The sequence below is a fragment of the Belonocnema kinseyi genome, chromosome 9 (assembly GCF_010883055.1).
Source record: "Belonocnema kinseyi isolate 2016_QV_RU_SX_M_011 chromosome 9, B_treatae_v1, whole genome shotgun sequence".
Lineage (NCBI taxonomy): Eukaryota > Metazoa > Arthropoda > Insecta > Hymenoptera > Cynipidae > Belonocnema > Belonocnema kinseyi.
The window spans coordinates 47,652,277-47,677,908 of NC_046665.1; the positions used below are offsets into that span (position 1 = coordinate 47,652,277).

Genomic DNA, 25,632 nt, shown 5'->3' on the forward strand with positions numbered 1-25,632 from the left:
AAAGATATCAAAGGATTTTAAACATTTCAAGGGATTTTAGCGAATGTCAGAAAATTTCTAGAAAACTTTAGGAATTTAATAAAATGGAATGAAATTTTTACGGGAAATCCAGGAATTTATATGGATTCCATGGGATTTTATGGGGTCCCAGAGGATTTAAACACTTTTAAAGCAATTTTAAAAGATATTAAATATTTCCAGATGTTGCACGGGATTTTACAAGATTCAAGGGATTTTTTTAACTTATCAGGATTTTCAACAATAGAGTGTTTTAAAAAATACTGAGAAATTTAATAAGATTTCAAAGAATTTTGTAGGATTATTAATGTGGCCGTTTGGCCAGAAAATAACAGTGCATTTACTTTTTGACCCGGAATCTTTGCATATTTTTAGACGAAAAATCTATTGAATCACTCCAAATATCACAAATGTCATATCAAATGATGCAATGTAACTTAAAATAAGTTTTTTAGGTATGAAATCATTTAGTTTACAATGTGTAATTCTAAAATATTTTACAGTACACATTTTATATGTTTTGAAGGCTTACATCATTCGAAATTAAATGCGTTTGTAATAGAACATTTTTATATAATTTATTCGAATTACCACACGATTCTGAAACTGTTTAAAATTGAGCCATTTACCAATTTTAATGTTAGGAATTGATCTTTTCAATTTGAAAGCAATAGTAGTTAAACAAACGTAAACGTCCGATTGAAACTTTATAAACAATCATCAATTTATAAATGATTTGAAATTAATAGATTCACAATTTTAAGATTGTTTCAATCTAAAATATTCAATTTTTAACCGATTGAATTTGAAAGTTTGTAATAAAAAATAACCTTTTTTCAATTATTGGAAAAACTCAATAATTGGAAACTGAATTGTTTGAAAAAGAGCCTTGAATCGTTAAAGTTTCAGAGTGCTACTGGCCAATTCTAAATTCCGAACAGTACAATTTTAATTGTTGCTCTTTAAAAAATGTTATTTTTAAGCCAAAGTGCTGAATTTTTATTTTTAAATAACAATTGAACAATTATTAATTTGAAATACATGAAAATAATTTTACTTCTAATTTAAAAGTGTTCAGCTTAAAGAAAAATTCAATGTGTCTAGCTTAAAATTGCTTAAATTGATATCATTTTGAACACTTACCAATTTATTGATTTGTTCTTCTATTTTGAGTTAAAAAAAAGATGGCTGGATTCATATTTTTTAACCAAAAAATCTTTAAACTGTACTTTAAAATTGTTCAATTGCAGTGTGTTTAAAGCTTCTATTTTATAAGCATGTAAATTATTTACCATTTTAATCAAAATTGTTTGAATTAAAAATTTTTTTTTTTTAACTTTAAATTAAAAAAGTTTACAATTATTATAGAAAACTATAAGTGAATAACAAATATCTAAGGAATTAAATTTTTTTTTTAAGATTTCAACAATTTTAAGATTTCAAGGTTTCGAGGGATTTAAAGGGATTTTAAAACTTTTATGGTATTTTAAAGGATTGCAAGGAATTAAAAAAATATCCAAGATTTCAAGGGACCTTAAATGGTTTTACGGATTTCAGAGGGTTTCAAAGATTTGAAAAGATATCTAGGATATCAGTGATATTGAAAGATTTCAAGGTATTCCAACGGTTTGCTAGAAAACTTTAGAGAATAAATGAAATTCCAATAGATTTCAAAAGAAATTATAAGATTTCATGGGATTTCTACGGATTTTAAGCAACTTTTAAATAATGTTAACAAGATATTGCAGGGGGTTTGAAAATATTTCTGCTGATTTCAAAGATTTTAAGGTATACCTTAAAAGATTCAAAATGACTTCATGAGATTTTATGGAAGATGTATATCGTATTACAGATATCAAAAATTGTTTATCTCTCGGTCTAATATTTAAAAAATTGAATGACACGATTTTGAATTTCTCAGGTGAGTCCGAGGCCTGTAATTTCAACCTTGCAATTTTTCCAATATTTTCCTACGGCGCTATTTGCTTCTTTTGGGGGCGGGAGCTGGGGGTGCAAAATTATCCATTCCCCCAGGGCACAAAAAGAGCTAATAAAAATAAATATATAAAAAATTTTTTTGTTGAAAAACAAAAAGTACTTTATGGCTCTGGTAGAATTGAATAAAAAATGAACAGAATATTTACCTAAAGGTAAATTTTCTTCTCCTAGGTTTATCATTTGTGCGACTTGACAACGAATTTGATTAGCTAAGAGTAGAGCATTTATTCTGTAAAGAACGCAGGGTAAACAGACAGCCTGTCGCCATAAAGATGCGGGAAAAGGGTGAATAGCACACAATTCAGGAACCAGGATTTGTTTCTGCTCCAGGTTCTCTCGCTTTGCTCTTTTCGTTTCTTCACTACTTGTGGGTAGAGCTACGCCCTTACGATTCACATATCTGCAAAAATTAATTGAAAATTAAGTAATAGAAAATAAATAAAAATTTTAACTAAAATAAATGTAAACTTACCTCGGAGTTAAAAAATTCAGTCTTGCAGATGTGTGATCGACATCTAGTAAAGGTTGACCTAAGTTCTGTATTTGTATATCATATTTCTTCAGATAATATTCTTCGAACGTATTATAGTCTGCACCAGGAAACGAAGACTTTGGACTCAGACTCGGGCATATTTCAGCCACGTAAAAATACTAGAAATACCAGTTTAAACTGAATAAGAACTACTTTTTTGGAATCCTGTTTTAACGATTATTATGAGTAATGTGTATAAATCATGTCCCCTTTCATTTGAGAAAATGAATTTTTAAATTATAGAAATGCCAATGGGATAAGGACTATTTGGCTTTTCTGCTCTCAACCACATAAAATTATTTAAAAAATATGTTTACCTCCCTAAAACATTGTGAAGAATAGTGGTTTAACATGCGGTATCGAAATAATTTTATTTTTGGTCCTTATGCAGTTGTTATTCTCATGTTTTTAGAATTTCTTAAGGGGTCATTCACAAAATATCAAATTATGATAAATTTTTTTTTAATTTGAGAATAGTGTGTAGGATTTGAAAATTTGCAATCAGAACTTTTTTGTGTCCAACAATTTATATAATTGTTTTACATAATTTATTTAAACAAATATTTGGTACCGAAATCGTTGTGATCTATTATTCTACCGGCATTTTAAAACAAAAAATGGTTATAAATTCAAAATTGATAAAATTTAAAAAATTGTAATTGTAAACAATTTCTAAATTTATTAAGGCCCATGGGTCACTATAGGAATAGCAAAAAAGTTAATATTGGGATGGAAGCATTTTATCAAAAGATGATTTTTGATGAAGAAATAGCAAAATCTTCAATTCTTTGAACAGTTATTTTTGAGATTTTTTTTAAACATGAGAATTTCGGATGAATTGATTACGCCATTCAATTCCACGGAAAAAATTTGTCCTTTGTTATTTTTATTGACGTATTATTGACGTATAGTTCATGTGATGGATATTTTTGCTCTCAATAACCTAATGTGTTATGTAGCATAAATAAACAATTTCATAGTACGACACGCATTTCAGCCTTTATTTATACTAAATAACAAATTGGGCGGAGAAAAAAATTATTTGACACTCTATGGTCACTATGTTTTTTTCCCTAGAATCGAATACCTAGTGTAATCATTCTTTCTGTATCTCACATATTTAAACACATTGGTTAAATAATTAGAAAATCAGATTATTTTTCATAAAATAGGGTGGCGATTCAGCGGACGATTTCAAATTCCCGGTCAACTAAATGTTTCATATGTATATTTGCCGTAAAACGCAAACATTTATTTTAAGGAGGACGATCCATGTAACACCTCAAAAATAAGGGTATATTTTGGGATTTTTTGGGGGCCGAAGAATATAACGAATCTTTCCAAAACTTTTATGGTTTATTAAGGCACTTTTGCACTAAGAAATACATTTTTTCCAGACATAAATATGCACAACATTTTTAATTATAAGGGCAAATGTTGAACATGTTCAGCCGGGAGATGTGAGACTGCCCGCACTATAGTTTCTCATAGATTCGTCTAAAACAAAAAAACCAAAAAGTTTCTTGAAGTTTATATTCATAGCTTCTGTGTGAATGCAAAAAAGTAAAAAAATAATCATTTTTGAAAATATGGCGTTCGTTTAAAAAAGTTGATTTTTACCTAAAAATTTGCATGACAGTCTATAAAAAATAATTGTTTAAACAATTTTTTTTCAAATCAGAGAGGTTCACACAGAAGGAAATCATGTCAACTATATGTGTATGCAAGGAGAACTCAATCGGTCAAATACTTTTTGAGTTTTCTTCCGGGCAATTATGAAAAATATGAAACCGAAGAAAAAAACTCTGAAACTTTTACAGCATGTGTTTTGGGATGACAAGCTTTCATTTAAGCAATAACAAAAAAACGATTTTTTGAAGCCGTTACATGGTCGCCCCCTTAATTCGTGACGTTTATTCTAAACATCCTTTAACACAAAAGAGAAAAAATTGCAAAATAAATGAATTTTCAAATAACATTATGAATCTTCAACTGGAATAGTTAAATTTAAAGCCAAAAAGATGAATTTTAAATAAAATGATGAATACTTAGCTGGAATACTTGAATTTTCAATTAAATAAGACAAATTTGCAACCAAATAATTGAATTTTGAACTAAAAAAAGTCAATTTTCAACAGACAATAGAATAGTTATATTTTTAGTTAAAAAAATTCAATCTAATGAAATTTCAATTAAAATGATGAATCCTCAACTGAAATAGTTGAATTTTCAATTAAAATGATGAATGAAAAAACACGAAATTTTATTCATGTTTCAGTGGAAAAAATTAATTTTTAATTAGAATGATGAATCTTCAACCAAAGAAATGTATTTGAAATCGACAAGAGGAATTTTTAAATAAGGAGATTAACTTTCGAAGGAAAAGATCAGTTTCTACCAAAAAAGTCGACTTTTTAACAAAATACGTGAACCAGAGATTAATTTAAAATTAAAATGATAAATCTTCAACCAAAAATTAGCTTTTAACAAGTGTTTAATTTTTAAGCAAGGAGTTAAATTTTTAACTTAAAAAAGGTGAATTCGCAACGAACAATGTGACAAAATTTTCTATTGCAATTCAGAAATATATCCTCTGAAGATTCCTTATTCCAAGTTAAATTATTTTTCAATACGGTAACTCCCTGTCCTAAAATAAAAACGAAAATTAAATGCTCTAAAATTTTTGTTCAAGTCAAAATAAATGATGAGTAGCCGAATAAAACGTGATGAATTCATGTTTTGAAAAAAAATTATTTCTGTATGTTTGGAATATCATCAATTCGATTATCAAACTTGAGTCAGCGAAAAAAATCTCAGAGGAAAAATTGCAAAAGTTTTTTCTTATAATGGAAAAAAATTCTTTATCTCATAAAGTATAGGTAAGAACGTACAAAATCAGACTCAAGGAACGTTACATTATTCAAATCATAGGATAAGCTCTCATTTTAATTAATACAAGGCAAGCGGTAATTTTTCTGATTTTCAAGGTAAAATCATTTTATTTTGTATGTTAAGTCAAATGCATTAAAAGACAATGACACGTGAACAAATAACTGTATTCATATTAAGTATCTTAAAGTGTATTCTTAATTCCTTATTGCAATACAAAATCTTTGGATGCATGAGAACTACTAACTAATGTCAATAAAAATATGTACTCTTGAACAATAATAAATTATAATTTAATGAGAGTAAACTGACATATTTTGAAAAATCTAAGATTTTATAAATTGACAAAAATGATTAAAATAATTAAAACTTTAATTTCACTGCGATCAGAATTAAACTCCCGTTTTTGAAATTAAATTCCCGGTCATTTCTCGGTTAAGTGACCACCCTGTAAAATATCATCCTCCATCGCATTTTTGTTCCGAATTTTTTTTCAAAATCTTAAACTTTTTTTTGTAAATCTGAACATTTTATTTTCCTTAAAGAAGAATTATCTCCTACGTGATTCATGAAATTAATTTTTCATCCAAAAAAGTTTACGCTTTAAAAAAATTTCCCCTCACCCCACCAATCGGTTCTTCATGCCTTAAAAATCGAGTTCTATGCACTTCGTACCTACTTCTTAATCGTAAAAACAATCCAAGAAAACGTGTTAAAAACCGTTTCAATTTTCACTTTAATGATCATTAACAATATACGCAAGGGTCTTTAGAGTTTCAAGGTTTCAGTATTTCATTAGAATATCCACCCGAATATTTTGAGTTAAAAAGTTTCTATTGTTATTTTGTTCCAACAGAAATTAGTAGTTACATTTATGAGATAGAAAACTGGGCAATTGCCACTTTGTCTTATATCCCTTCTAAAAATAAAAATTGTTTTCCTAATGTTTTCACATCTTTAATGTAGAGTTCTTGGGAAACATATGCTTCTATAATTTTATCAACATTTTATATCTGAAAAATGATGACAGAAAACTTGTATTGCTTATCCTGTAAAATTTAATTTTTGGTTCTTATCCAATTTTTGTTATCATGTCTTCAAATCCGAAGGAAATTGAATCTTAATTATTAGGGATCAAAATAGTTAGATTTAGTATTTTATTCAATATTACAGAGAAATGTTACCTGTGGCTGATCTTTGTTTCTATACCAAGGCATTATCACAGCATCATGATATTTCGAAGCATCAAACTTGAATTTTTTTCTCTGCTCCTCAGAAACCTGTTTAGGAATCGTATCCCTATTTTGATAAATGCAGTCGAGAAATTCCCAATTGACTTTAATATCAGGACCATCCATCGTCAACACTGTTAATAATAAAAAAAAAAAAACGTTAAGTCGTTATTAAAATCAGAAACTAAATGCTGACCATATTTTGTACTTGCCTTTCTTTACGGGAACGATAATGTAGGAATTTTCTGAGGCGTTAGGATCAAAGAGCATTAGATACTTTTGAAGCCTCAAGACGTTGGTAAACGTGTAATTAAGAAAATTGGCCATCCTATTAATTTGAATTTCATCTAACATCACAGTTTGCTTGCTAAGCGTAAGTGTTACGTGCACTTCCCCTGATCTTGTATAAATTGGAAAAGGGCAAAGCTATAAATGAAAGAAATTTGATAGAATTAAAAAATATATTGAAATTTAGATTTTCTTAGGGGGTTGTGTATACCCCCCCCCCCCATAGGAACTAACGAAGCCACTGGCTAAGCACGGATTTCGCATTTATTCTGCACTTTTTCGCATTGTAATTGCTTTGAATGTTCGACAAAGAAATAAAACTCACAAAATAGTAAAATTCAACCAAAAAATATGAATTATTAGACAAATAGTTGAATCTGTAACCAAAAAGATGGATTTTCAATAAAGAAGATTAATTTTTTCCACAAAAAGGCGAATTTTCAAAAAAAGACCTGAATTTTCTACAAGACAGTTGAATTTTCAACCTGAGAATATGAATTTTCTACAAAACAGTTGAATTTTTTACCAAGTGAGCTAAATGATCAAAAAAGTATAATAGTTTAATTTTTAACCAAAAAGTTACGTCTTGATCAAAAATAGTATAAATTTTTATGAAAAGCGATTAACTTTGAAACAATAAAGACGTATTTTTTAGGAAACAATTAAATTTTCAAACCGAAAATATGAATTTTTAACAGAGAAGTTTATTTTCATTCAGATTGTTTAATTTTGTAACAAATTTTTGAATTTTCGAGTCAAAAAGACGAATTTTCTACAAAACAGTTTTTATTCTTAACCCAAAAAGATGAATCTTCAATAAAGAAAGTTATTTTTCTACCAAAAAGAAGCATTAATAATAAATCATATTAATTTTTAACCAAAAAGTTGTATTTTTAATAAAAAATGATGAATTTTTAACCAAGAAAATGAAATTTTCTAGCAAAAAAGACGAATTTTTACTAGAAAATATCAATTTTCAACCAAATATGGAATAGTTACATTTAAAGTTAAAAAGTTAATTCTCAATCAATAAAATTAAATTTTCAACAAAATAGTTGAATTTTCAATCAAAGAGATGAATTTTCAATTAAAATGATTACTTTTTAAAAAATGGATGTTTAACAATGTACCTCCGCTTGTAACTAAGTAGTTAATTTTTACACAAACGATTTTAATCCGAAACGAAAAATGTAATTAATGATATTTAAACCAAGAAAGATTTCAATTTAAGTATAAAACATTTTTCTGGAATGGAAGCTTCTAATGTGTCTCCTAAAGGTTTACATTTTTCTTGCACCTTCTTCTCTATTCCTTTACACCCCCGCCCCCACACACTTACTTGGTGGTGGAAGGGGGACCTACAGTTTAAGGTGGATTCCGAACCACCAAGAGCAACAGCTTTAAGTATTTAGAGAAAACCTTTTTCTCTAGAGGTACCGGTCCCACGACTCTCCGGAGATAAAACAACTCCCTTGCTAGGCTAGTGTTCACCGCATGGGCCGCCGAGACTATTCCAGAGTGCGAGGCGGGAATCGACCCCGCAAGCCGAAGGAGTGGCTCTAAAGCCTACGCTTTAGCCCCCCACGACCATCGTCCCACTTTATAACATTTTTATTTAATTAACAAATATGAATTTGCAAAAAAATAGTTTCATGTCCAACCAAAGGAATCTTTTCAACTAAAATGATGATAACAAAATGATATCCAAACGAACACAAAAAGAAATTTGAACAATAAAGTTCAACATTCAACTGAATAATTATGATCGATGTTAGTTTTCCCACTAAAAATTTTCTTAAATTCATATTTTTTAAATATTGATCTAAGTCCATCCACAGGGAAAAAACTATCATCATTTATCATTACTTATGAAAATCTGGTCAACAACGTAACACTAAAATAAGAAATTCAACTAAATAGTTGAGTTCTCAAAGTAATGCTTCAATTTTTAACTAAGAAGTATCAATTTTGAATCAAATAGTTGAATTGTTAAATAAAAAATCTGCCCGCGTGGCGGACACATTCTCATTGTGCGCGGCTCGTAAGTTTGAGCGCGCCTAGAGCGCGCGAATTTTGGTTCTCGCGCTTCGCGCTCGATTATGTATTTACCTCGTGCTACGCGCTCGTCTTTTTGCAAAGACTTTTTAAAACTAAAGGTCAAAAAATCGATATCAATAATTTGGTGATGGTGAATTCTCTTTTGTTAAAGCTCCTTAGGCTTTAATGAACACATTCTCATCACGTATCTCGTGCTTTGCATTGGAGTTTACTCCTGAAATTGTATATCATTCCCATAAATGTATATTATTATAATTCAAAACATGCATTGGTATTAAAACTGACGTGATTTCATTGTCTTGTTTAAAAAATGCGCATTCTTGAAACAAAATTTTGTTATTAAACATTTTATTGCAACTTTTGTCGTTTTTTCATAAAGAGAATTTGCTCATTTCCAATTTTATTTGTATGACTTAAACTTTACACATACGGTGTAGGGCTTCAAAGATTTGAAGACATTTTCAAATACTTTTTGGAATTCATTTTGAATTCATCCTGAATTATTATTAATTTATCCTAAATTCTTTTGAATTCTTCTAAATTCACTCTATTCTATTTATTCGATAGATTTTTTAAAGTTTCTGTTTCATTCATCTTCAAGTCTTTAAAACTCACTCTAAATTCGGAGGTATTTGTTCAAATTCTCTTTAAGTTTTTCCCAAATAATTTTTTTAATTATTATATTTATTTTTGAAGATATTCTCTTAAAACTATTCAACTTCTACGTTTTTCAATTTTTTAAGAATGGTTTCTCACCAGATTTCTCAATTCAGAAAGTCTGCTTTAATACTTTAAATTGTAATTTGTTTAGTTTTCATGTTTTGAATTTGAAGCTTAGAACACTAAAAGAGTGTACCAAAGGACAATCTTATCAATTAATTTTTTCAAAAGTTATCGCGCTTATAGCCAGACAGACAGACATACAGACACATTCGTAAAAACCTGTTTTTTGGATTCAGGGGGTCTCAAAACGTAAACGTAGTTTTTGGTTTTAATTTAAAAAAAATAGCATTAGACATAAAAAATTGAATTTTTTGAAACCTCACACACGAGACGAAAAAGAAATTAAAAGACAAAAGTTGTGATGAGAATGTGCCCACGCAGCTGGCAGATCTTTTTTATTGTTAATGATGTTTTTCAGGATTGAAGCCAAAATTACACATTCTATCGAAAATTAACATTTTTCTTCTCTTTTTTTTCATATCGAGGTTTATTTGGCTTAAAAAGTTCATCTTCGTATGTTTTTTGGAATTTTGTAAATGCTATAACTTTGGTCATTTTTGGTTTTATAAAAAAAGTCATTAGGATACATAGTTAAACTTTTTTAATAATACGAATATCCGTACAGAGAATTTTTGAATCTTGAATAAAAAGTGGCCTCAAAAATATTTAAAATGCGCTAACTTTGTGAATTTACATCCAAAATGACTGGCTAACGAACTTGACATTTAATTTAGGACACTAAAAAGAGTGTACCAAAGGCCAACCTAATAGATTACTTTATTCAAAAGCAGCCCCCTGCCTCGACCGTGTATGTGTATTTAATAGTAGTTTTCTTACGATCCGGAGGGGAAATGTCGGTGAAACTAATCCAACAGATGTCGCCACAAAAAGTAGGACTGTCCTTTTCATTGAATTGCATTAAGAAAACGCAAAAATAATTAAAAACTTGATGCTGTTTGCAAATGAACAAAAAAAATATGAAAAAATAAGAGTAACTATTACTAATTATTTTTTAAAAAAGTCATAAAAATATGTAGTTTAATATGAATAAAATTTAATTTTGAGATAAATTTTGAAAGCAGTTCGAACTTCATATTTCTATGATTTGTTTTGCTGATATTATTGATTTTATTATTTGTTGTAGTTAAACAAAATTATTTATTGTTGAAATTATTAATGTAGCTAATGAAAAAATAATAACATTTAAGATCCCAATGACCAAAATATTTAAAACATATACATGATCAGAAGAATTAATAAAAAATATATTACTTATATTCAATATAAATATAATAATAATTAAAATATGTAAGACTGCAACTTAAGTTGCAATGTCAAGAATCTTTGTACCTTTAAAATCTGAACAATTTCAAGTTTTGAAGGAAATATTTTTAAAAAGTAGTGGTAATTGCAATTAAAGTGTTTCGCGGAACCATTTGGTAAAAAGTCAATGACACGAATGATAAATGAGAAAATGGATTTAATATTATTCGATATAATGTATATATTTATTTAAATTGAACCAAACATCATATTTACATTTATAAAGTTCAATTATTTATTTGTTGTTTAATCTTGAAAGCTTTTTTCTCCCTGCATTCAGCCCCTAATAATTTTATTGAAAAATTTAAATTTAAAGGAGATTTTGAATTAAATAGTTAATTACATTATTGCATATTTCAAAATTTCTGGACATTTCAAAAATGTCCAGAGCCTCCAATTTTCTTGCGATTTTGAATTTTTCTGTTTTAAATTAAAGATCATTAAATTCTATAGATCTTGACTCTCCGAACTTTTGTCTCGTCTATTTTTTTATTAATCATTTTTCCAGTCAAAATATGAACAAAGTCTTATTATCGGTGAAGATATTTTTCTAAACGTGATTCCCATTAATGCAGGAATGTCATTTAATAACAAAAATAATTTAAAAGTTTATAATAACCACTGTGATAAACAATTTTTGTGGCAAAATATTAGAATTTGAGATTTTTCAAATTATAATTTCCTTCAATGGCCAGAACGACTTCAGGTATTCCATAAAATAATAAATATTTAATAATATTTGATGAAATATAACAATTTAAATTTTGGTAAACAAATTACATAAACAAATTTTAAATGTTGGCCCTTTCGCATAGAAAATTTTTTTTGCTCTGAAAATGTTTTAAGCTATTGGACGAATGACTGCTAGTTACAAAAATATTAGAAAAGTTAACAATAACCACTGTTATCAACAATTCTTGTAATAAAATATTTAAACTTAAGGTTTTATCAAATTTTTATTTTCTTTGATGGCCATGTCGGTGGGTTATTGACAAAAGATTTTGTATTGAGTGAATCTTAGCATGCAGTGTTATGATTCATTTCCAATCTATTACGATTAAAAACCCGACTTTTTCCAAGTGAAACTGCCAACATTGGGAAATTTTTTATGTAAATTGTTTATAAACGTGTAAGTTGTTATATTCCACTAAATATGATCAAAGATACATTTTTTAGGAATATCCGTATCCATTGTAGCGTTTAAAGAAAATAAAAATGTTGATAAAACCTTACATTTGTATATTTTGTCACGAGAATTATTTATAACAATGGTTATTGGTAACTTCTCACATATTTTTGTGACTAGCAGTTATTCGTCCAACAGCTTAAAACATTTCCAGTGTAAAAAAAATTTCTATGCGGAAGGAGCAAAATTTTGAATTTGTTCATCTAATGTGTTTACAACAATTTTAATTCTAATATTTGATCAAATATTATTAAATATTTATTGTTTTAAGGAATACCTGAAGTCTTTCTGGCGCTTGAAGGAAATAATAATTTTTTAAATATAAAATTCTAATATTTTGCCATAAGAATCGTTTATAGCAATAGTTATTATAAACTTTTAAATTATTTTTGTTATTAAATGTCATTCCTACATTAATGCGAAGCACTTTTAGCAACAACAAAATTTTACCAATAATAAGACTATTTTTTAATTTATTTATCAAATTTATTTGCAACAAATAAATGGAATGTTAAACAAATTATTTGTATTTTATGAGTCCCTAAACATTAATTTAAGACAATATAAAGCTTCCCTGATCAGTTATTAAAGCGTAACAAATTGTTATGTACAAAATTTCAGTTTTTCCATACTTTGAGTAGAAAAATTATTAATAAACAAATAGAGAAGACAAAAGTTCGGAGCGTCCAGTTGCACGAAAAAAAAAGAATTTAAATATATACACTAAATATATACATTATATGAAATAATGTTAAATGCATTTTCTCATTTATTAGTCTTTTCATTGACTTTTTACCAATTTATTCCCTCAAACATTTTAATTACAATTGCTATTACTTTAAAAAAATATTTTCTTCAAAACTTAAAATTGTTAAGATTTTATAGGTACAATAAAGTAAACTAAATATAATCTTAAAATATAATAGAGTAGACTTTTTAACCAAAATAGTTGGATTTTCTTTTTGTGTTCTATTAATTCAGTTCGAATTTAAATAAAAAACGGGGGCAAGGGAAAACAGGGAAAAAAAAGGAATTACAGTGAAAATCTTGAATAGCCATCCTTTCTCTAGCCTTTCCGAGAATTGACTCCGCGCCACATGTAGGTGTAAGAGGTGCTGCGCGGAGTGCGCGGGATCTGCGACTGTCACTCAGGCAAGCAATCAGGCGTGACCAAACACAAGCGGTGCAGGCTATAATGAGTTAGTTGCCACCCACCGTCAGTCCCGAAATCGGGGCTATAGAAGAGTTTCACTGCATTTGAAAAGTGGAAAAGAGATCAGTAGGGGAAATAGTCTGAAGTCTGATATATGAATGTGATTTTAAAACTTATCACGCTTCTATTGAACTGTACCATTGCAGGGACATCTTTCGAAAAAGTCGCAAACTTTTAAAAAATGTATTATCAGGAAACGTAATAAACTTGATCTAAGTTCGTAAAGCTACTTCCACTGGATCCCTCCCATCTAAAATTGGTAACATACTTTATGGACGACCCCTTGTAGGAATGAAAAAAAGACTTACTGTGGGAATTTCTTTGAGGGTCAGAATTCCAAATCCTATATCCGAATCTTCAGGCGGATAAATTTTGCGACCCCTAGTATTTTGTTCCTCGGGCAAGGGGCAGCTTAAAACCATGCTTATATGATATAAATAAGACGGTTTTCCAACCACCGGTCTGCAGTCTATCAATGCTTCAGCAGTCTGTAAATATAAAAACTACATGTTTAAATAAATTATTCGTACAATAACAGCTGAATTTGCAGAAAAATTACCTTTTTGTAATAATATTGTCTGCGTTTTGTAGTTCCGGGCCTAGCTTCCGAAAAATCAGCTCTACTTTCATCTGGCAAAGCCGGCACTTCTGCATCTTCGGGTTTAGATTTAAAATTTTCTTTACCAATTGGAAGGAGATTATCGTCGATTTCGTTTCCTCTGTGCAACTCGACGCACAATTGCAAAGCAGCCATCCTTCGAGCCATCGCTCTGTTTGGCATTGGATAAGACTATAAATTAGGAAATAAAAATGTATAATTCCTTATTTAATTATTAACATACTTATTAATTTATAAAAAATACTGACCGAAACGACGTACTTTACAGGAGAATTGATCGGAAGACGCAAGGAACAAACGTACATTACTTTATTATCGACTTCAACGACTTGTGTACTCCATTCTGGAGTTAATCTCGTAAACGTATCACTTGGTAATTTCGCACAATATCTGCAATTTTATTTTCTTAAATTATTTTCTATTAATATTAAATGGATATTTTTATTTGCTAGCTTCATTGGATTCTCATATCTGCAGTTTTGCATTAAATGTTACTCTTACACTTATTCCACAGTTTTGGGGATTTCAAATTAATTAAGTTTAATTTGTGATTACATTTTTTAAAAATTTTACCTATTAACTAAAGAAATAGCAGAATTGAAGGAGACTTTTGCTGCATCGTCTCCCTCCAAAGGTTTATAATGTGGAATGATATCTGCATATTTATCAGCTTCTATTTCTTCCTCATCTTTTGGTTCGTTATTCGAACATTTAACTAGTAGAATCTAAAAATAGAAAAATGATTGAAATTGAGTTTGGAAGGCTTCAATTTAAAAGTTTTTTTCAATTTGAAATTGTTCAATTTAAATAGGAACGTTTGCCGCATGGAATTTTTAAATGATAAAAGTAACATGGAATTTCGAAAACATTTATTTCCTTAGGAATATAGTAAGAGTTTTAGATGGAGAACACCAATTAGCCATATTTTTGTTTTTCTTAACGAAGAAGATAAGGTAAAACGCTAAACGTATAAAAAATAAATAAAATTAGAGACAATATGTAGCAAATTAAATTTTCTTGTTTCTTGCATAAAATTCTATTGATTTCCAAATTATATTTGCACAAATGAAATCAACTGTGAAACCCATTACATTTCTTTTTTGGAAGTGATAAGACTTACAACAATTGAACAAAACAATATTATAAAGAAATTCCATATTATATTAGTAATTTTTCATTTTATGGAGGTATTTTAAATCTCTAAAAGATTTCATTATGTAAATTCTGATCATAAATTTAAGGATTTTGAATGCAACTTTTTTATTAAATTTCTTATAGCAGAATTTCTAGAGAATTTTTATTGTCAAAATCCGGGTCTTTTCCAGCTGTTTTAAAAGATAATTTGAATAAAATTCTAAACCTTACGCTGACAGTTCCATTTCAGAAAAATGTAGACTTTTAGTGGAAGAGAAAAATATTATTAGTAAAGAATAATTGCACAAAATAAAACTGATTAAACTCTGATTGAAAACACTTGCCAAGGTAGAGAACATATTTTTAAATTAATTACTACTTCACTAATTCTAATAAATTTAATAAATTTCCTCCAAACATGATAAATTTAATTTTGAAGTATTTTTAAATCCCACGACATTCTACTTATTTAAATTATTTAAAAATAAATGAACTTCCAAATTTGAGGACGCCCAAGATCCATATTTTAATTATTCTTTAATGAAAGGATTGATCCACGTGTAAAGTATTCTTTCTTCTTAAAAACTGAAACTTATCAGCATTATTTTAGATGAGGCCAGCTTATAGTTTTAATGCATTTTAAACTTAAAATACCTGCATTTCAAATTCTTTATTTCCCAAACTCGATGTTTTCATAAATTGCCAATTCTTTTATTTGTCATTGTTTATTCTCGGAGTTTATTATTTTTATAATTGGTCAATTTTGAATGATCCAATTCATTAATTTTCAGATTTGAATAAATAACAGTATTGAAATTACCTAAGCTTGTGGGCCTAAAAATTAAAAAATTTTCAATGTCGAAAAAAATTAAATTAAATTTAAATGCGTCTAGTTTTGAAATTGGTGCTTTTTAAATGTTGAAATTCATTAACTTTCTGTTTTAAAAACTTTTCACTAAACTTGTTCATGTTTTTCAACCTTTTAGTTCTTTTAGTTTTCACTTTGAAAGTTTACCATTTTTAATTATTTCTGCAACTATTTATGATCTTAATTTAATCATTTAATATTCAGAATTATTCAAATTAGAAACCATACAATTTTGGATGTTTCAATTTTTAATTGACTATCAATTAAAATTTCCTATGAAGGCTCTTAACTTAAAAACGTAGATTCATTTTAAAATGTTCAGTTTCTAGCACTTGAAATTGTAAATTATACGATTAAAATTTTTTACATTCTCATCATTTATGATTGAGAAAGTATTAGATTTGTCGGAAATTTGACATCACACTTTTTCAACGGATCCCCATGTTTCGAGACCCCCTGAATCCGAAAATCAGGTTTTTACGATGGCGTCTGTCTGTCTGTCCGTCCGGCCTTCCGTCCGGAAACACGATAACTCTCGAAAAAATGAACGAATCAAATTCATCTTTGGCACACTTTTTTTAGGTCGTAAAAGAAAGGACGAGTTCGTGAACCAGCCATTTTTGATGAAAATTCAAAAAGTGAGCGCATTTTGAAAATTTTTGAGACCACTTCTTTCTGAATTTGAAAATTCTATGTACGAATATTTATAGTATTCAAAAGAACAAACAATTTATCGTTGTGACTTTTTTCGATAAAAAGAAAATTCTCAGAGTTATAGCGTTTTCAAAAATTCTTTAATCAACCGAAAATCAAAATTTGAAGCCGAAAAACGCACGATATGAAAAAAAGTCAAGACAAGAAAAACATTTCTTTTTGAAAGCCCTACAAGATTATCATAACCAATTTTTGGATTTTCTTCAAAAATCGAATATTCAAATTTTGAGTGCACAAAAAATAATGGAAAATAAAAAATTCCATTTTGTGGACAAACTATGTAGGATACGAAAAAAGATGAATGAACAAAAATGGTTATCCCCAAAAAGATCTACAATTTCGTTAAGAATCACTTCTTGATAGGACGCGTACTTTTTGTTTTATTCGTGAAAAGTAACGTTGAGAAAAAAAATAAAAAAAATAAGTGGAAAACGACGAAAGTTACGAGAAAAAAAATCCAACAAAACCTGTTTACAAATGTCTGTCGGAAATCGAGCGGGAAGCGCGAGTGTCACGATGAGAATGTGTACCTCAAAGCCTACAGAGATTTGAGAAACTTAATATTTGACTATACTTAATTAAGTAGACAATTCAGAATATGAAGACGCATATAAATACTGACATCTAAAAGAGATCTTTTTGATAAAGTTTTTTTTAAGCATTCCAAATGCAAAGAATAAAAATCCGAGCGCGAAGCGCGAGATTCAACCGTCGTGCGCCCTAGGCGCGCTCAAACTTGCGAGCTAAGCGAGCCGCGCGCATAGCTTAGTTGTTTAAAAATTTCTACCTAAAGTTCAAATTTTTATTCAACTTAGAATGCTATAGGATGCTACCAATGTCAATTTTCCTAAATTCTACAATAGTACGATTATTTGAATATGAGGCTATTTGATTCAGAACGCTTTCAATAGAAAAATATTCAAAATGGTCTAATATCCCTTAAAGTCCTTTGAAATTACTCGAAATATCTAGAAGTTCCTTGGAATATTTCGAAATGAGTTGCAAATGTAAACATTTTTTGAAGCTTTTTAAAACCCAAAAGCTACCTTCCGAAATCTTTCGAATCCTTGAGGAATCTTTAGAAGTCAAAAAAGCTTTGAAATCTTCATATCTGGCGTATACTCAAAATTCGAATCATGAACCCTTCGGTATTAAAGAGTTAATAGTAATTAATGATTCTTTTTATTTAAAGAAATGAAGTTTTATTCTATTATCAAAGTAAATCATTTAAAATATGTATTTGTAAGAACGGATTGTAATTTCAAATTTCTAAACTAATAAATGAAGCAATTTCAAGTCATTTAAAAGCCAATCAGGTTTTCAAAAATAATGAGTGCGATATTTTCGAGAGATTTCGCTACACCACTATTTTTAGATCGTTTTTTAAAATACCTTTTCAATGTAATGATACTGAGCAAGTTGCCAAACGCAGTCTTTGGATTGATCTTGCGGCACCAAAAGAATATGTAGAGCTTCCACTGTCCTTGCTCTACTTTTACATTGTACGTAAGATTGGTAATTCTTCGGAAAGTCGTACCTCATCACAAGATTGCACTTTGGAATGTCAATTCCTTAAACCAAAAGTAATTGCTTTTCAAAACTATCCTTCATTTAAATAGAGTCAAATTTGGAATTACATGAAATAAAATTAATAAATAAATTAGTACATGAATTGTGGAAAAAATGTCGAACAAACCTTCTTCTAAAATCGAAGTAGCAATTAGTAAATTACACTCGTGAATGCGGAACCGTTTCAAAACTTCTTCCTGTTTTTTGTGCTCCATGGCAACATCACGAGAATAACTAACGTCCTCATTTGATTTTTCACTCGTATAAAGTGGGGAGAGAAAATGCAAGTCTTCATCATGCTTACTTACCTCCTAGAAAAATATAGTAATTTATATCACCATTAAATATTAATTTCTATAATAAGTTTCTAAACAAATAAATGCATACATTTAGGAGATAAAACAAAATCTTGGCAGTGAATCCCTTATTCACAAAAATTATCCCACAGAGTAAATCAGGATCTGTGATTCCACGAAGATATCGAGGCCTCGGAGGTTTTTTAAAACCGTCTTCATTCGATCGCCAATTATTTCCAGACCTTTTAAACGGTTCCCTGTAATTTGGTATTTGCTTTTTCGAATCTAGAACTAACAAGCGCCCAACGTCAAATAATTGGTTTAATAACAAATATAATTATTAATTAATGATGAAAATGATTCATTACCATTTTTAGCCTCATTCTTTGGTTCTTTTTTATGAAATGGTGTATAAGTTTTTAATACTTTCAACAATCTGTGTGCTTTTGGAGTCGAGAACTTGTAAATCTTTTCTTTATCGCTGAAGGATTCAAAAGCATCATCGCATAAAGCTCTGAAAATTAGTGAAAAAATTACCAGAAAGTGGAATCATAAATTAAGTAAATTTTTCGTAATTTCCTGTTGTTTCTATTCTAGAATCTTACCTTATTTTTATAAATACTGACTCCACCATATTAAAAAGAAGATAATGCCTCTCATAGGGAGTTTTAATTTTTAGTTTCTCACTTAACATAATAAGTGCAAGAGCCGCTCGATCAGCACACCAAGGTCCAAGAGTTTTAAGAATATACAAAAAATCTTCAATCATCTCACAGGGTTTTTGTGTAGGATCAGGAATCTTTTGAATATCCTCGAGAAATTCTTCGGTGTAAATTTCTGTTGGGTCGTAGCGGTGATCATTTAAAAAATGCATAGCGTGGTTCGCACAACATTCAAGGGCATAGCATAAATTTGATTTTTCTCCCTCATCGTATTCTATCACGAGTTCCTTTGGCTTTGGGCTATAACTATACAAAAAATTTATATTGTTAGCCTTATAATTTAAAAATTGAAAATGATTTTCGACTTAAGCTTCTTTTTCCTTTCTATTTAGAACTAACCGAAGTATCGATATGATGTCGCTCCCTGTTTCTATTTCGCATTGAAAAAGAGCCTCGATTCTCTCTATTTCGAGACCAATTCGTCCAGGAATTTTCGTTAGATTAAATAAGGGCACAGCAAGCCCGACGATTCTGGGCACATCTTCACTGGATAAAAAATACCGGAGGATGTAATCGAGTGTGCTGTCTCCCAATGATTTATGGCACTGATCAACTATTACTAAATTTATTTGATTCGCAAGTATTTTCTTTTCTTTGACTAACTGTGCGCATATTTCGGCGGTTGTTACTATCACCTGAGAATTGAATAGGCAGATATAAAATAATCAACTGTAAGCATTACGAAAGAATATTATAGGTAATTCAGTATAGGCTTATAATGATTCTGCTGTAATGAATTTATTTTTTTTTGCGATTCTGCAATAATCATTATAGAAAATCATGCTAAGATAATCAGTATAGAAACAAAATAATAATGTTAAAATAATGAGAAAATTGGCGTAAAAAATAAAGGAACTACAAATGAATAATTTATTTAACGTAGGATTTCAAATTATTTCACAGAATCTCCCAGATTTCAAGGGACTTACAGAATTTCAAAGAGTTCAAATAAATCAACGGATTTCAAAGAAATTCAAGGTATTTCGGAGAATCTTGACGAATTTTTAACAATCTCATACTTTCACGGGATTTCAAGGAATTTCGTACGTTTTGAAAGATTTAAAGGAATTTATAGAGAACTTCGGAAAATAAATGAAAATTTAAGGAATCCGAGGGATCATAGTGTAAAAGGAGCTAAAAAAAGTCTTTTTTTTACGAATACACTTTTTCATGAATAAGGGGGAAAATATTGGAAAGATTAAACATTTATTTATACATGTAGTAAAGAAAAAATATTTTTAAAAGAAGTTTTGTATTTATTAATTCATGTTGGATGATTTTTAATGCAACCTGGCATTCTATTTTCAGCCATGGAATTTTTAACTGTTGAAAAATCAATTATAAATTTTCTTCAATTTTAATCAGTTAAAAATTTAGATTTTGTCAATTTCCAACAATAGAATTTTCAAATGTTGAACATTCAATTCTCAATTTGCTTAAATTTCCAACAGTGAATAATTCAATTTTCGAATATCTTTGATTTTTAAAAGTAGAATTTTCTACTGTTCATAATTGAATGATCAATTCTCTGCAATTTTTCATGGTTATAAACTTTTTCCCCCAGTTTTCAATAGTTAATGGATGTCGCGGCAAAGCATGTAAAAGTCCATCGAGACCAATTTTTGAGGAGAGAAAAAACCTTCTGATCGAAATACTGATCGTCACATATCGACTGTGATCAAAACCATGGAAAGTCCATGGATTAAAAAAAATGGCTAGATACCAATTAACATCAAACATATACCTGAAACATTATAAACGCATTACGAGACAGATAGAAGGCTGAAAAGTGAAAAATTAAATTAAAAACATCGATCTTAAAAAAATGGATTTTGCAAAATCACAGTGTTATTTTTATACAGAATATTTAGTTTATTTGTATTTTGAAGATATAATTGAAGACAATGATTTAAATATTCTTATGACTGGTCACAGTTTATTGAGATAAAAACCCACTTTTGGTTCGCATTTAGATATATCCTTTAACCAAAATGTCCGGTACAATTTTAGAAAATTATTACGCCATGAAAATTTGTTTTCCAAAAAATGGCACAAAAAAAATGGCAAAAAATTATGCAGTGGCAGCCTTTAGTTTGATTTTCAATTTTTTTCAATATTCAACATTTGAATTTTTATCTGTTCAAAATTCAATTATAAATTTTCTTCAATTTTAAACAGTTAAAAATTCAACTTTCTTCAATCATCAACAGTTGCAAATTCAATGATCACTTTTTCTTCAATTTTCAGCAGTTGAAAACTCAGTTTTCTCCAATTCTCAAAAAAAGAACTTTCAACTGTTGGAAAATTCAATTATTAATTTTCTTCAATTTTTAATAGTTAATATTTCAATTTTCAACATTTCAATTTTAGTTAACTTTAATGAAATTATACACCCATTAATTTGACGTTTAATTCGATTTTCATATTATTAAGTTTAAATATATTTAATAAATCTATCATAAATTCAGCAGCGATATTTTTAACTACTGCTGATAAATCAATATCAGTTTTCTCAATGTTTTAACTGTGGGAAATTAACTTTTTTCAATTTTCAACAGTTGAATATTCCATTTTCTTTAATATTCGACAATTGAATTTTCACGTGTTGAAAATTAAGTTATTATTTTTCCTAATTTTGTACAATTAAATCTCTCATTTTCTTCAATTTGAAACAATTAAATTTTCTTAGGTCGTTGAAAATCCATTCACCACAATACAAAAAAGTCCAACAAAAAAACAAATTTGTTAAATGAACAATTTTTATATGTTTAAAATCGTTCTCACAATCAAGAATATTTTCTCTTTAAAAAAACATAAGTAATAATTATATCGTGATACTTTTTCGTACAAAATATTATTTTAGATTTAAAGTTTTATTTAAATACTAAAAATTTTAGTTAAAAATCGGCTAAATAAATATATTTAAATTTTTTATTCGTGACATTTATAAAACTTGAGACTCAAGAGTCCCGAGTTTGAAACGTAAAATTCTATTCCAAGATCTATAATTTTACATAGAATTACGTATTTACGTTTGCTAAGCAAATATGTAATTTATAGCTGAGTCTCTTCAGTAAATTCGAAGCAAATGCAAATTTTATAATTCAAACTTAAAACTACTTTCCGGTCCGAAATTTACCGCGTATTTAAAATATTGTATTCTCAAAGGTAGCATGTTTGAAGAGAAAAGGGGACAAAATTGGGATTTTTCTAAAAAGGAAAGACTCAGGAGAATGGGGGAAAAACTGTGGTCCATGGGGTTCCAAAGATTTCAAGTAATTTAAATGTATTTCAAGGAATTCCATAAGATTTAAAGAATTTGATTGGACCTTTCACACACTTCAAAGCATTCTAGGGATTTGAAAGGTTCTTTTTAGAAAACTTTTATGAATGTGTTTATTTTAATAATATCCAAGGGACTTATTTTAGAAATATAACGAATTTAAGGGATATTAAAGAATTAAACGAAATTCAAAGGATTTTAAGTTATTTTTAAAGAGTCTGAGAACGTACGAGAGATTGCAAAGAATTTTGTAGGATATTCAATGATTTAAACTAATTCCATAAGGTTTAAGGAATTTTATAGAATCTCCAAGTATTTCAAAGATTTCTGAGAATTTCTAAGATTTTAAATGATTTTCATTAAAAAATGCAGCGATCTTAGATATCAAGGAAGTTTTCAGGTTTTTTTGCGCGAAAAGTTTGTCTACTTTTAAAAATGCGTTCTTTCAATATTTGCATATTATTTATTCCAATGAAATTTAATATAGGAAAATCATTATAGGCCTATACAGATTTTCCCATCATTTTTTTTCGTGAGGGAAAATATATGCTGGCCTAACTTACCTGAACATTGGAAAATTGTTCTTCGAAGTCTGGATTTACTGCAGAATCGCAAATAATTGCTTTCAAGTCAGTCAATTGGCGAACATAACTTGCTTTTATCAAACACTTTTCCCGGTCCCTTAAAATGTAAATCGCCCGTTTTCCTCCTTTGGACAATAATCTAATAATTTAAAGCAAAAATTTAGACCACCAAAAAAGTATTTTTTCCATATATAATCGCATTATATACAATCATTTTATTTACCTTCTAGTACAAACGGAAAGCTCTTGAATCAACTTTATCACAATAAACGTTTGTTCCGAGTTTTTTCCTAAACATACTATAATGTTTCTTTCTTTCGCTGTGTAGAGAAGTTCCACCTAATTTATAATAAATTTAGGTATATTAAATCAATTCATTTGATTAAAATAGATGAATTTGATTATAAGAAAAATAAGTCAGTATATTTTTATTTCTTCCAAATATACATTCTCTGTGATAAATAATTAATTAAAATAATGCTTTTCCTATAGAATTTTACTCTATAAGATAATAATTTGATGAAAATAAAACAACTCATTGTTAATATAAATAAACAATGCGCATATACAATCTTATAAAATGAATAAATACATGAAGATATATGACACTAACCTGATACTCTCTGGGAGTGAATGATTTGGTGTAAACCTGATCATTTAGGAGAATTGCCATGGAAACTGCGGCTATAAACTATTACTTAATAATATTGTTTATATTTTAATTAACTACTATACTTTATAAGCACCACTTGTCAAATGCATCTGTCACGTTCGAAATACATTTTGAGGTTATGTTAATTCAAAATTGGTACCATATTTGTACACAATGCGCAGCCATGTTTGCTAACCCGCGAAATAAAAATTTAGTTGATTTATGTAGGTAGGATATTGATATATAGATCTCTTAATGATTAAATAATAATCCAGGCATGTATTAGTAAATTTTGAATCTATTTACAATTTTATATTTATCAAAGTTATTGTCTTTACAGTAAAAATTATTTTTTAAATGAACAAAATTTAAACGTTTCATTGTGGCGAAAGTATGCACTAAATTGACACTAGATAGAAGCAGATCTCTGATATTATAAACGTAGATGCGGTACGGGGTGTCGGAATGGGGAATTATATATATACGACCAGATAGGACATCACATTTTCTGCCCTATCGAGGTGCTGCCCTCATCGTACTACGAAGTCGAGTTCTTGTTTTCTCATTCTTCCATGGACATAGGAAACAAGGGACTAGCAAAGATATTATAAAATATAAACGTAGATCCGTAGATGCGGTACGGAGCGTCAGAGTGGGGAATTATATATATATATATATATATAGGACATTACATTTTCTGCCCTATCAAGGTGCTGCCCTCATCGTGCTACGAAGTCGAATTCTTGTTTTCTCATTCTTCGTAAAATATGACGGTAAAGCAGTAGAAAGATTTTTTGAGGTTAGAAAAGTTTGACATGTATCTGATACATTGTATCACTCAATTTTTTCAGATCTGAAGCTTGGGCCAGGTTTTCTGGACATAGTTTTTTTTTTAAATTGTAAAAAAAATTTTCTCGAAAAATATAATTTTTTAATTCAAAAAAAAAAGAAACTAGAAAGCAGTTTCGAGATAAACCAGTGGTAAAAAAATGTATAGTTGTTAATTTTTTTATTGAAATAATCAAATATTTACACCAAAGAAAAAAATGTTCTAATGTTTAAAGTTTTTGAAAATTGTTGTTTAAATGTAAAATAACAATAATTAAAAAAAACATATTTCTGGATAAAAAATTTTAGTTGAAAATATACATGGTATTTTTTTTAAATTACAAAAAATCTTTCGAAAATCGAATTGTTAATTTAAAAAATTAAAAAGGAATTTTGAGATAAATTAGTGCTGATTTAAATCCTGCAAAATTTGTTTGGAAAAAGTTATTATCTTCGAGGAAAATTTAGAGAGAATTTTGTTCCGTTTAAGCCACAAGTGTTTTTACATCAATTTTTCTGTACATTTTTTGTAGAATTATTTTAATTTTAAATTTAAACAATAACTTTTTAACACTAAATATTAAACAAAAATTTATTCGATAAAAATATTTTATTATCGTAATTTTAATGAATAAATGATATTGATTAAGAAGCAATTTTAAATAGGGAATTTTATTATTTGGAAATTTTCAAATTCGGCAATATTATAAACGGTTCGGGAATTTGATTAGTTTTTGAATTTTATTATTCGAGACAGAGAGAGTGTTACCGAATCGGGAATTTGATTTTTTTCATGTATTTGAGTCGTCCCTGTAAAATTACAGAAAATTCGCTGTAATTATATTTTCGGCACCTGAATCTTGTCGATGTTTTCCCTTGGCGCGGATTCAGAGAAGTGTCCGG

The 25,632-nt window shown here is 28.6% G+C and overlaps 1 protein-coding gene across 1 annotated transcript in view; it reads right to left on the reverse strand.

The window, feature by feature from the left end:
• The window catches only part of LOC117179802 (endoribonuclease Dcr-1), a 37,609-nt gene extending 13,600 nt beyond the window's left edge, over nucleotides 1–24,009 (reverse strand). Inside the window, exons 1-17 of the mRNA XM_033371922.1 lie at nucleotides 23,863–24,009; nucleotides 23,473–23,588; nucleotides 23,229–23,388; nucleotides 19,722–20,017; nucleotides 19,266–19,628; nucleotides 19,029–19,174; nucleotides 18,752–18,951; nucleotides 18,492–18,675; nucleotides 18,188–18,366; nucleotides 14,653–14,804; nucleotides 14,328–14,469; nucleotides 14,020–14,250; nucleotides 13,769–13,948; nucleotides 6,882–7,095; nucleotides 6,622–6,803; nucleotides 2,489–2,667; nucleotides 2,163–2,416 (exon numbers count right to left, since the gene is read on the reverse strand). Coding sequence (XP_033227813.1) covers nucleotides 2,163–2,416; nucleotides 2,489–2,667; nucleotides 6,622–6,803; nucleotides 6,882–7,095; nucleotides 13,769–13,948; nucleotides 14,020–14,250; nucleotides 14,328–14,469; nucleotides 14,653–14,804; nucleotides 18,188–18,366; nucleotides 18,492–18,675; nucleotides 18,752–18,951; nucleotides 19,029–19,174; nucleotides 19,266–19,628; nucleotides 19,722–20,017; nucleotides 23,229–23,388; nucleotides 23,473–23,588; nucleotides 23,863–23,922 — 3,238 coding nt within the window. The 5' untranslated portion in view covers nucleotides 23,923–24,009. The remainder of the gene's footprint in view (nucleotides 1–2,162; nucleotides 2,417–2,488; nucleotides 2,668–6,621; nucleotides 6,804–6,881; nucleotides 7,096–13,768; nucleotides 13,949–14,019; nucleotides 14,251–14,327; nucleotides 14,470–14,652; nucleotides 14,805–18,187; nucleotides 18,367–18,491; nucleotides 18,676–18,751; nucleotides 18,952–19,028; nucleotides 19,175–19,265; nucleotides 19,629–19,721; nucleotides 20,018–23,228; nucleotides 23,389–23,472; nucleotides 23,589–23,862) is intronic.
• Nucleotides 24,010–25,632: the final 1,623 nt, after the last annotated feature.